The 13,691-nt window shown below is 37.0% G+C and overlaps 1 protein-coding gene across 5 annotated transcripts in view; it reads right to left on the minus strand.

Annotated features, from left to right (window-relative positions):
• CFAP54 (cilia and flagella associated protein 54) overlaps positions 1-13,691 on the minus strand; it is a 288,646-nt gene that overhangs the window by 237,400 nt on the left and 37,555 nt on the right. For 4 of the 5 annotated variants that reach the window (XR_009265430.1, XM_058741709.1, XM_058741710.1 and 1 more), the window contains 6 exons: positions 12,943-13,124; positions 12,695-12,860; positions 11,698-11,780; positions 5,903-6,037; positions 4,754-4,904; positions 542-618 (listed from right to left, as the gene is read on the minus strand). Coding sequence is in view for 4 of the 5 variants with exons in the window: in XM_058741709.1 (XP_058597692.1) it covers positions 542-618; positions 4,754-4,904; positions 5,903-6,037; positions 11,698-11,780; positions 12,695-12,860; positions 12,943-13,124 (794 nt within the window). In the remaining variant the exon portion in view is untranslated. Of the gene's footprint in view, positions 1-541; positions 619-4,753; positions 4,905-5,902; positions 6,038-11,697; positions 11,781-12,694; positions 12,861-12,942; positions 13,125-13,691 lie in introns of those variants that run through there. The other variant, XM_058741711.1, reaches the window with a different exon arrangement.

The raw sequence follows: 13,691 nt of genomic DNA on the forward strand, positions 1-13,691 counted from the left end.
CCTACACTCCCATTCAGATCTATGGAACAACACAATCCTTGATGTACAGAAATAATTCAAATATTCTAAAAAAACAAAAGTAATCAAGAAGAGGAATGGCCATTTATCTCCCTCACCCCTTTCTCCTCTTAAGCTAACAATCACTGAGAACTTGCCATGTGCCAGGGCCTGTTCTAAGTGCATTTTCAACAGGTAATAACACACAGAATCGGTCAGGGGCATATGCTGAGCAGGACATCTCTGCTTTATGAGTCCATGAATCACAACACATTCAAAATACCAATAGTAATATAACTACAAATCCTTTTAAGAGAATTTACTAGGTTATTTTTAAACCTGATTGGATTTTTTTTCTAGAGTTAATGCAAAAACTAGAAAACATCCCCTGTAGTTTGCAATGTATGTAAAAACCATAAAATCTCAAATATTAAATATTCAAAATTACTTCTATAATTAACCATTACATATTTATAAATATAATATTATTTGAAAATTTAAATTCATGTTTTTAAGTATATTTTCTAAAATATTTTTGCAATACCTTCAATATTGGGAGAATTTCCAGGCTCCCTTTTGAAGTCTCAAGGAATTCACCAGTCCCTTTCCTTAAAGATATCTCTGTGGGGGGGGGGGGGGGGGAAGGGGGGGAGGAAGAGGAAAAGAAGGAAAGAAGGAATGGAAGAGGAAGGGAGGGAAGAGAAGAAGGAAGAAAAGGAGAAAAAAAGAGTAAAGTAGGAAGAAGAGGAGAGAGTAGGAGAGAAGAAACAAAGGGAAAGAAGGAAGGACCAGAGGAAATAAAAGAAGGAAGGAAAAAATGTAAACATAGCAGTGAATCATAATCCTAAAAAATGTTACACTTAATTGGTTACTTTTTTAATTACTCATGATTTTAGAAATGATTCAACACTTAGAAGTTGACTAAATACCAAATTATTTCTTCCATATAATTACATTTGATCTTTATATAAGTTCATTTAAAAGCATCTTGCAGTATGACAAATAATTAAAACTATTCATTATTAACAAGGTAATATTATGGTAAAGAGACTGGTCTTTCTACATACAATAAAGTCCATTGTAAAGCATTCAGAAAACAGTGTAAAAGCCTATAGGTTTGGGCAAATACCAGAGAAGGTTGGTTTGAGTTAAATATATGGCAATGCTAGTTTCCTATTTTAAAATGCTAGTTTAATAACTTAAACTAAATAATGCATTACTTAATAAACAGTCCAATAAACATTTTGAATCAGATTGCCATAATTAATACACAAGAATGATTTGTACTTTGTGTTTTATGTGCCAATGAGATGATGATAATAACAATGTTGGAAACGTTATAAGAATTTATTTGTCTAAATGGGAACAATGCCTCCCTACATAAATGTAGATTTTTCTATTTATAAATGGATCATGCTCCAGTATTGATTAGTTCTTTAGAAATAAAACTTTTTTTCAATGAATCAGTAAATTGTATTTATCTCATTTATAATTAAACAGAGTATAAAATACAACAAAACAATAGTCTCCAAAAGTAATCAGTAAACAAAACAATAAAATTAAATAAGAAATAAATTTTTAAAAAAATAATCATTAGGCCTTTTGCTTTCAGTAACAGGTAATCTGTAAAAATTCTCCTCGCTAGAGACCACTAGAAAAGCTGGTAAAAGGGATGCCTGGGTGGCTCAGTTGGTTAAGCATCCAACTCTTGGTTTCTGCTCGGGTCATGATCTCATGGCTCAGTTCGTGAGTTGAAGCCCCATGTTGAGCTCTGTGTGGAGCCTGCTTGGGATTCTCTCTCTCTCTCCCCCCCCTCTCTTTCTCTCTCTCTCTCTGCCCCTGCCCCACTTGTGCTCACTCACTCACTCTCTGTCATTAAATAAATAAATAAATAGAAAAACAAAGCTGAAAAAATACTTTTTTCATCTGTAAGCAAAGAAGCTCATGAAAATGTAAAGAGAAAAGAGTATCACCTGGCTCTTGGGAAGAGAGCCCAGGGAATACAGAATGGCATTAGAGCTATTTTCTCCACTGAGAACTTTTGTCAATTCTGGAGAGGAAAGTTGAGAAGCTGAGTGATGTTTCTGACAGTCCTGAGAACTCAAGCAACACAGATTAGTATCCAGGACCACCAAGGGTGGGAAGCCAGAAGGGGCTGTATCCCAGGAATTAGGGCAAATGGAAAATAATTCAACGAGAGAGCATCCCAGCTTCAAATTATCTCAATTTCTCACACTGGAATAATGGGATCCTGGAGTGACAGTGTCTTCATACATCTAGTAAAAGCAAGCATAAATCTTCTCTGGAAGAACATTAACATCATCTGAGGCTTCAAATTATTTCTATAAAGTATTTAGCAAATATTTGATTGTGTCTACCACACAATCAAAAATAACCAGAGTAACCAAATAGCTGATGAAGTAATTTCTTCACTTAAGCACTCAATATCATGAGTGCAGAAAGAATGACAGAAGTTAGAACCCCCTTCTGGCTTCTCACCCCCACTCCTCCAGTAGCCTCCAACCAATGACAGACAAAAGTTGTATAAATATCTCATCCTCTCAGCTCTCAGTGCCAGGTTCTATACAGTCCTAGAGGTCTCCCATGGGAATAAGCCCTAAGTCTACAACAGTAGCCTTCTCACTAACTTACTGTACCTTGTATTGCCTTCCTTTCCTTTTCCATCTCACTTCTCCACACCACCACCCTGCTTCCCTGGATAATATCCCAAATAAACTACTTCATTCAACAACCTGTCTCAGAAGCTACATCTGGGGAAAGGAACCTAGGAAAAAGGTCAGGTTGACAACACCTGAACTCACTGGTAAGTCTTTACAACACAACACGTGGGATTACCAGGCATTATATGCCCCCTGATTTAATGCAACAGGGAGTAAATAGCACCACCTGGGTCGTAGTCTTGCCAAATGTGTAAGATAGTCACAAGAATTCTTTTTGATACGGTATCATTCAAATCTAAGCAAGCCTCTAGATCTACCTACCAGATAGAGAAACAAGTTAATCAATACCACAAGGACACAAACAGCCAAATCCAGAATGTGGGAAATCCTATAAGGTCATAAACCGACTTCTTCAAAAAACTGCTTGAAAAGGGGGTGAGGAAAAGAACTATTATAGGAGAGAGAGAGAGACTCAAGAAAAATGTAAGAAAGAAAAATGTGTGGACTTATTTGGATCCTGACTGGAACAAACCAACTTAAGACATTTTTAACACAATCAGAAACATAGAAATTTTTCCTTAATTTTGTAAAGTATAGTAATAATGGCATTATAATTTTATAAAACCCTTATCTTTTGCATAGATAGACAAACTGACACACACACACACACACACACACACACACACACACACACACACATTGAGGCTTCTGCTGGTAAAATGACATGATGTCTGCTTTAAAACACTCCAGAGGAAAAAAAGTGTTGCAAGAAGAAATGAAGATTGGCAGAATATTCACAATTATTGGTACTAGATGTACATGGTAACTTTTTTCATCTCTCTATATTTGAAATTCTGCATAATAGAAGTTTTAAAAAAGGAAAAAGCACTTTAGGACAGGACATTTCAAAAAAACCAGGACTTCAGGCCATTGAATGTGTTAGACAGCCAGAGACCTTTATCTAGTAGTTCTCAAACTTGGATGTGTATCAAAATCACCTGGTAAACTATTAAAGACTAGAAAGGCCAGTCTAGATGAAATAGGATAGGATCTGGGCCTGTATTTTTAATAAGTTCCCAAGTGATACTGATACCAATAAAAAATTGAGAACCATGGCTCTAAAATTTCATCTGTAAAACAACACTCAACAACCAAGAATAGGCAGAGCCAGATTAGTGAATCTCTGGGAAAACAATTACTACTATAATTACTACAAAGTCCCTCCAACGTCATACAAACTCTGTAAGTGGGGTGAAATAGGAAAGTAAACACCCACTAATGACACCCCCACCTTATTCTTTACATATGAGTTACCTTATAAAACAAATAGTTCAGGGGTTCAACCACAGGTAGAAGAAAACGGATCAGAGCATAAGGCTGGCACCCTCTAGAAGGCTAAGATGCTGGCAGAAAGGGGTTGGGGCAGGGAAAGCAGGAAAGAGGTGGGAAGTGAGAACAAATAAGAGGAAGATAAAAGGAACAGAGGAAAAGAGGAGAAATAGAATAAATGAAGAAAGACAAACAAATTTTAAAAGGAGAGAATCAGAAGAGAGGAGAGAATTAGAAAGGATATAAGATGTGGAATAGTGATCCATTCAACAGACATTTATTTAAGCTCCCAGTCTGTGTCAGGCAGTGTGGTGGGTACCAAAAATATACCGGCAACCAGAACATGCTCTCTTCCTTGAAGCAGCATACACTCTATTGGGAAATGGCAGAGGAGGAAAGGGGATAAAAGGGAGGAGAGAAAAGAAAAATGGAAGAATGGGGAAGAGGGCAAGAGGTGAAAGTGGAATGAGGAATGGAGAACAGGAATGAATGAGTAAGGAGAAGACAAAAGATGTATGTATGCCACGGAATCACAGAGCATGTAACCTCCTTTTAACATCTGCTGGGTTAAACCTGTATTATTTCTGTCTCTGGTTATAAATCATCAAGGAAGCACTGTACTGAGAAGACTACTTTCCATTAACCGTAGCTATTCTGCATTCCCATTTATATTTATACATTCATATTCTAAATTATACATTCATATGTGTGTTAATAACTTCATACTTTTTCATTCATTATATTACCTAGAGATTTTTTAAATTTTTTTCGTGGGTTTCCTAATGACTCCAATATTTCACTTAATTGTAATGTGACCTCTGCCACCACCACAACGTCAATGTCTTCCATTTTATAGCAGTGAATTACTTCATTTATCTGCCACAGAAGATAAACCCACTAAAAAGAGAGAATATACAGTAAAATCAATTAAAAGTATATTATATTGTAGAGTCACCTTTTTAAAAAAAAAACTTAGGGCTTCCTTAAAATCATCATCTTCAAAACATACAGAAATGTTAGACAGGTACACCCCCCTTATTAGTACATCTTAATTATAAATAATATAAAGATCAATGATCCTATCTATCTGTTTATATAAACTCATAAAGAAGATTCACCTAAGCTTATAATCTGCATATCTATAGCCATAATAAAAAATTTATCATCTTCCTTTTTAAATATATCAATAAAGATTATAAGTATCCTCAAAGTTCTCATTCTTCCTTCAAAAAGTACCCGTTATGATCACTATTAAAGTTCCCCAAAATAGTGAAGAGGAAGCAGGTGTTTCAGGCTCCATGCTAGGTGCCTTGCAGGCTTCATGCCTGTATCCCCAAAGCTTAGCACATCAAATTAGCCATCACACCTTGGGAGCTAAAATGAGGAAACAACATTGATGCACCCACATCATTACTTTTTCAGAGCACATGGTAAAACCATGCCCATGCACCCTATGTGCAACACATCCAATATGTTACTATTAAAATGTTTCCTCTTAAGTTTTGGGTTATGATATTCTCCTGCTCAACTTTCTCCTCTCCAGGAAAGAGCTCTTTGAAATAGTCTAAACATACTATTGTGGGGGGGAAAAAAACAAACCCAAAGCTCCTTCCTTATTTGTATTTTCTATTATTAACCTTCTTAGTGAGTTTAGCCACATTCATGTAACCTTAATGCACTATATTTATTCCTCCCTTAAAAACCTGAGGCACCTTCTCACACCCCAAAACTAAATTGCAGCAGAAGTATAGAGAATACACTTAAAAGAAAGGATCACTCAGCACCATATTTAAAGAATGTTATGCAGGTAGATAAATGGAAATTTAGATTTGAAATGTGAATCAAACTTAAATCAGCAATAATAAAAACAAGTGCAAGGAAACAAAAATGAATACTTTATTAGTGCTGATTTTCTGGGTGAATTTTGCATAGTCATTTCTGGACATATTGATCCTCTGAATTCCTAATTTGCATTTCTGCCATAGGAACATTATCGTGTCCACAACGATTTCTTTATCAGGCTGAACATTCTGAAAACAAAAAAGGTAAAGTATATTGGTAAGAATAATAAGATATACATATAGCTATATAGCATTTAGCATTTAATGTGTGCCAGGAACCATTCTAGGAGCTTCATATACCTACCGCAATGGACTGAATGTTTGTGTCTACCCAAAATTCCTATGTTGAAATCTGAACTCCCAATGTGATGGGAGGTGGGGCCTTGAGGAGGGAATTAGACACGAATGTAAAGCCCTCAAGAGTGAGAACACTATCCTCATGAAAGGGAAACCAGAGTCCATCACTCTCCTTCTGCCAAGTGAAGATACAGCGCAAAGACAGCCACCTATGAACCCAGAAGCAGACTGTCACCAGGCACCAAATCTGCTGGTGCCTTGATCTTGGATTTCTAAGCCTCCAGAACTGTGAGAAGGAAATGTTCCAGGTTTAAGCCACCTAGTCTCTGTTATTTTTGTTATAGAGTCCCCATAACAAAAAGACTAAGACATATACCAGTTAATGCAATCTTCATGGCATCCCTATGAAGTGATTGATATTACTATCATCCCCACTTTCCAGAGGAGCAAACTGAAGTGCAAGATTAAGTAGTTTTTCCCAAGATGAAATGAATAGAAAGTAGCAGAGCCAGGATTCAAACCCAAGCAGTGTAGCTCCACGCTCTTTTTTTTTTTTTAATTTTTTTAATTTTTATTTATTTTTGAGAGACATAGAGAGACAGAGCATGAGTGGAGAAGGGGCAGAAAGAGGGGGAGACACAGAATCACCAGCAGGCTCCAGGCTCCAAGCTGTCAGCATGGGGCCTCACATGGGGCTCAAACTCATGAACCAAGAGATCATGACCTGAGCCAAAGTCAGTCACTTAACTGACTGAGCCAGAATCCCCAGAGTCCACACTCTTAATGAATGCTCTGGGCCACTTCTGCCTCTCTAAAAATAAAAGTCACAAACATTTTTAGGCACATTATGTAAGCCAATTAGTTCCAACCAAATTGGAAAATTTTACATACTACTTTCTTCTTAAATTTTCTGCAGTTAAAATAATAAAGAATGGGGAGTGGAATGAACTAGTAACAGGAGGGGGAGTGGGGATCTGGGCAAGGATGTAAACAAGGAGGAAAGAGAGACATGAAGAAACAACAGAACATTACACTGGGTATCAACAGATGAACTACACTGAGTATATCTCCTCTCAAATCAGTTATTTGGGTCTTTTCAAAAGAAAAATGGAATGCATTATATCTGAACTGGAAAGGTAATCAGTTCATAATTAAAATACACCAAATCTTGAACTCCTTTGGGGGCCACGCTAAGACTTAATTTGCATATGTAGTACCTTGTATGGGAATGTAACAGAGATCAATAAATGTCTGTTGAATTGAATGAACTAAGGCATACATGATTTTTTTACTTTAAAAAAATTTTTTTAACCTTTATTTATTTTTGAGAGAGAGAAAGACAGAGCATGATCAGAGGAGGAACAGAGAGAGGAGACACAGAATCCGAAGCAGGTTCCAGGCTCCGAGCCGTCAGCACAGAACCTGACATGGGACTTAGACTCACCAAGCACGAGATCATGACCTGAGCTAAAGTCGGACGCTTGACTGACTGAGGCACCCAGGTGCCCCAACATACGTGATTTTTTTTAAAAGCTAGTAGTAAAAATTCCTTGCCCTTTTCAGCCTTGATTAGAATTTTTTGGTTTAACCCAAAAAATAGATAATCCAGTTAAGAAATGGGCAGAAGACATGAATAGACATTTTTTCCAAAGAAGACATACAAATGGCTAATAGACACATGAAAAGATGCTCAACATCACTCATCATCAGGGAAATACAAATCAAAAGTATGATGAGATATCACCTCACACCTGTCAGAATAGCTAAAATTAACAACACGGGAAACAACAGACATTGGCGAGGATGCAGAGAAACAGGAACCTTCTTACACTGTTGGTAGCAATGCAAACTGGTGCAGCCACTCCAGAAAACAGTATGGAGGTTTCTCAAAAAGTTAAGAAGGGGAAGGTGGGTGGCTCAGTCAGTTATGCGTCGACTTCGGCTCAGGTCACAATCTCGTTGGTGAGTCTGAGACCCACGTCAGGTTCTGTGCTGATGGCTCAGAGCCTGGAGCCTGCTTCAAATTCTGTGTCTCCCTCTCTCTCTGCCCCTGCCCTGCTTGCACTCTATCTCTGTCTCTCAAGAAGTGAATAAATGTTAAAAAATATGTATATATAAAAAAGTTAAAAATAGAAATACCCTACAACCCAGCAATTGCACTACTAAGTATTTACCCAAAGGAAACAAAAATGCTGCTATCGGCGTGTCTGGGTGGCTCAGTCAATTAAGCGTCAGACTTGGCTCAGGTCATGATCTCATGGTTCATGAGTTTGAGCCCCACATCAGGCTCCATGCTGACAGCACAGAGCCTGCTTGGGATTCTCTCTCTCCCTCTTTCTCTGCCTCTCTCTCTCTCTGTTGAAATAAATAAATAAACATGTAAAAAAAAAAAAAAAAGAGGTGCAATAAAACCTTAGATTGCGAGTAACTTATTCTGTGAGTGCTCCACAAGGTGAACAAACATTTCTAATAAATTTAAACTCGACAAAAGAACAATGTCTTGCAGTACGAGCAGTACATGATTCCATACATCACATAATCACAACTGAGCCAATGGTTCTAGAAATTCACTTTGCTACACAAATGCTTTGGATTACAAGCATGTTTCCAGAATGAATTATGTTCACAAACCAAGGTTTTACTGTATAAATATATACAATGAAATATTACTCAGGCATCAAAAAGAATGAAATCTTACTGTTTGCAACAATATGAATAGAGCTAGAATATTATGCTAAGCAAAATAAGTCAGTTAGAGAAAGACAAATACCATATGATTTCACTCATATGTGGATTTTAAGAAACAAAACAGATGAACACAGGGGAAGAAGAAAAACAAAAGAGAGGGAGGCAAACCATAAGGGACTATTAGCTATAGAGAACAAACTGAGGGTTGCTAGAAGGAAGGTAGGTAGGGGATGGGCTAAATGCATGATGGGAATTAAGGAGGGCACTTGTGATGAGCATTGGGTGTTATATGCAAGTGCTGAAATCACTAAATTGTGATCCTGAAACCAATATTACACTATATGTTAACTAACTAAAACTTAAATAAAAACTTAAAACAAACAAAAAAAGAATTTTGGTTTAGCTCTCCTACTATAATCATTATATTTACTATCAAATACAGTAAAACCTTGGATTGCGAGTAACTTGTTCTGTGAGTGTTCTGTAAGATGAGCAAACATTTCCAATAAATTTTAACTTGATAAACAAGTGATGCCTTGCAATGTGAATAGTTAGTCATGCCAAACATCACAGGATCACAACTGAGCCAATGGATCCTCCCCCCCACCCCCCTCTTGCTTGCTACAGGATTGTGGGTGATTGTTTCCCATGCTTGGATGCTCAGTCTCAGGCCGTGGTGTTTTGCAGAAATCAGAAGTTGGAAGGTGCCCACAATTGGCACTAGTGTATTTTTTGTCACTTCACAGAACCTATGGACAGTCTTTTACTTTTCCATACAAGAGTAAGCTTAGGAATGCTTTGCTTCATTCTAGGTCAGGCTGCCTGCAGATATAGGTCCTTTCCTCTGCTACCTTATTGTCAGTTACACTAAGTACAGTACATCACAAGATTTTATTAATACTGTACTCTAATCAACATCCATGTGAGCATATACAATGGCCCCCATGCAGAAAAAGATTCCATTGAGCCAAAAGGTAGCAATAATTCCATTAGTGAGAGTAGAAGTCGTCCTACACAATAACCCTCTTCTCTCTTGTATCCCTCACACCAGCCACGAAGGTTTGCAAAGGTAAGTGCATTGTTTATTTTTCTTTATATTTCATATTTTCGTTATTATTTTGTATTATATTACAGTATTGTAATCATTTTTTTAATTTTATTTTTTATTTTTTAAAATTTACATCCAAATTAGTTAGCATATAGTGCAACAATGATTTCAGGAGTAGATTTCTTGGTGCCTCTTCCCCATTTAGTCCATCCCCTTTCCTACAACCCCTCCAGAACCCTGAGTTTGTTCTCCATATTTCTGAGTCTCTTCTGTTTTGTACCCCCCCGTTTTTATATTATTTTCATTTCCTTTCCCTTATGTTCATCTGTTTTGTCTCTTAAAGTCCTCATATGAATGAAGTCATATGATATTTGTCTTTCTCTGACTAATTTCACTTAGCATAATACCCTTCAGTTCCATCCACGTAGTTGCAAATGGCAAGATTTCATTCTTTTTGATTGCCAAGTAATACTCCATTGTATAGATATACCACACCTTCTTTATCCAGTCATCCATCGATGGACATTTGGGCTCTTTCCATGCCTTGGCTATTGTTCATAGTGCTGCTATAAACATGGGGGTGCATGTGTCCCTTCGAAACAGCACACCTGTATGCCGTGGATAAATGCCTAGTAGTGCAATTGCTGGGGTCACAGGGTAGTTCTATTTTTAGTTTTTTGAGGAACCTCCATACTGTTTTCCAGAGTGGCTGCACCAGCTTGCATTACCATTGTAATCATTTTTATATGAATATGTTGGGGTTGTGGAATGAATCATCTGAGTTTCCATTATTTCTTATGGGGAAATTCGCTTTGATATACAAGTGCTTTGGATGACAAGCATATTTCCAGAATGAATTATGCTCACAAACCAAGGTTTTACTGTACCTTTCTTTCAAAAATTAAATGTCTGTCACAAGTATTTAATAAACCCAGAAAAATGGAAAAGATAACAGGGGAACTTGTCAAGTTCCTCAGTGTAGTTGCACTTACCTGAATAAAAGATAATACAATGCTCTATCATTGTGGTTTTCAAACATTTTTTTATAACAGTAAAACCAAATTTTCAAATGAAATTCCATCTCAACACTGTATATAAAACTAATTTAAGAAGGTAGGATGTTACTAACCAGTGCTGAGCTCCTGTGGAACTTCAGCAAAGCCCTGAGGATCCCTGGAATTGAGTTTTAATACCAGTGTTCTTCCAGTTTTACTTAAGCATTCATACCCACAAATCATCATTTCTAAATACTGGCCATTGTGTGCAAAGTGACTCCAAATAACCAGGGTTTGTATTCATGGACTGGAAAGCCGTATTTCATTAAGAATGTTAACTCTAATTAAAACCACTGCCTCACTTCCCTCATTATTAGAAACATAGTGAGTCTAGTAATTTTCCAAAAAGGAACAAAAGGACTTATTATCAAAAGAGACTTAAAATCACAAGTCACGGGCACCTGCGTGGCTCAGTTGATTAAGTGTCCAACTCTTGATCTTGGCTCAGGTGATGATCTCAAGTCTGGCAAGTTTGAGCCCCGTAAGTTTGAGTGCTGACAGCATGAAGCCTGCTTGGGATTCTCTCTCCTCCTCCTCTATCTGCCCCTCCCCTGCTTGCACACACTCTCTCTCTCAAAATAAATAAACAAACATTTTTTTAAAAATCACAAGTCAGGCTTTAACTCAATCTCTTACTTAATGGTTAAACAACATAGAATTTTGGCAAGGTGCAATTCCTGTGATATTTTAGATCTGGCTTTCAATTAAGTATAATGGCCTCCTTCAACACTATTACAATCTATCCCAAAAAGCAATTTCACCTGGGGAGAGGCACAGACACAGGAGTACAAGGTTGCTGCCAAGTGGAAAATGTCTTCTGAATATCCATAAGTCTTACAAGTATCTAATTCATAAAGTAGAGAAAAATCAATTAAAAATTTCAGGTAGCAAAGGCAGAGAAACACAGAAATTCTACAAAATGACATGAATGGTACCTGGGCAAATATCACGTCAATAAGACTCTTTAAATGCTTCTACATGAAAATTAATCTAAGTGGGCTTTAATGCAATTAAAATAGACTATTATCATTAATCTGCAATCTGTATGCCAACTACATCCAAAATAGAATTGAAAAGGCTTGTAATATTAAAACACGTGTAAAATATGGCAGTTGAAATAAAAATAACAGAATTATCTATTCGGAAACCACTAAAAAATATGTATATCATTACTTAGTACAAATTATTTATTGCAATTGAACAGCCATGAAACATAAAACATAAAAAAACAGATTAAATCATCCTCGTTGGTCTGAAAATAGAGGCTGCAGATTTGCAGTTCTATACACAATAACTTTTAAAATGTTGGAATGAAAAACTCCCCCTACTAAAAAAAGATAGGAGACCACCAAATCTTCCCTTGCCAAAGTGAACTGATGGCATATGACTTACTGCCCTGCTGGTCTCTCATTTACCAACAAGGTACCAGCTAAGTAGAGCCTTATTCATCTACTCAAAATCATCACACAGAATAAAAGCCAGCATCGTTAGAAAGCATAGGAGTCTGCAGCATCTGGCACCCGGCTATTTCTCTGACCTCATTTCCTACCACATTCTCAAATTCCACCAGCACCACCAGTGCGCTTCAGCCACACACACCCCCTTGCCATTCCTTCAACAATTAACACACTCTTGCTTCAGGGCCTTTGCACCTCCTGTTTCCTCTGCTTCGAACATTCTTTCTTTCACTTCACCTATAAGGAGCACATTTTATCAGATAAAAATTTTAATTTTTCAAAAAGGCAAATAAATACTTACCATGAAAACCGATTTTTTTAACATAAATTTGAGCTGACTGTCCTTCTTTGTAGTTTTCCATGGGAAAGACCATACCTTTGTTTCTCTTTACATTGATTAAAGGTTCTATTGCAATTAGAAGAGTTAAATCCTTTTCTGCTTTCTTTGACTCTGGATCATCCTGCCTCTAAGAGAAGCAAATTCCACAATTAATAATTCAAAGGCATCTTAACAAAATAAAAACAAATTATTGGTTTTGTATATATCACCTGGAGAAAATCAATAAGCTGCCCAGCTGAAGATTCAAATAAACTCCATTCCTCATAAGTAAAAGCTAGTTTTATAAATTTCACAGCAGCATCTATAGGAATAACATTTTTTCCTTTTATAATAAGTTGCAGAAGAGATGTTTGTGGAAAATCAAGCATTCCATCTGCACCAGTATTTGACACTAGAAAAGGGAAGAGAGAGGTTTGGATGTCATTCATGCAAAGAAATATTTTCTAAATATTAACTATCAGACTGCCAGGCACTAGGGAAACAATGGAAAAGAAGAAAACACAATCTGTGTCTTCACCGTGCTTACACTGTGGTGGGGAAACAAGAAATCTTAGCAGGGAAATAAATATAGGGTGCGATGGGGACAAATAAGAAAGGCACTGAACATAGGTTTGGGGTAGGAGAGTGGTCAAGGACAGCCACCCAAAGGAAGGAACATGGAATCTCAAAAACAGAGAATTAGCAAGAGTTTTAACTAGTCAACTAGGAAGTTAGATAGTACAAGTAGGGATACAGCATTAGAGTCATCTTTATATATCCATAGTAAACAACAGAATCAGCCATGGGCAATGTACAGCTTCCTAGGACAGGAGAATTAGGAACACCAACATGTAAGAGAAGGGCAGAGGGAGAAAAGGCTGCAAAGAAAAGTGTTTAGAAAGGAGTATCACACAGTAACAAACACTGCAGAGAGTAAAGGAAGAAAGTACTCAGAAGTGACCCTTGGACTGAACAAAAA

This window comes from Neofelis nebulosa, chromosome 8, assembly GCF_028018385.1.
Source record: "Neofelis nebulosa isolate mNeoNeb1 chromosome 8, mNeoNeb1.pri, whole genome shotgun sequence".
Lineage (NCBI taxonomy): Eukaryota > Metazoa > Chordata > Mammalia > Carnivora > Felidae > Neofelis > Neofelis nebulosa.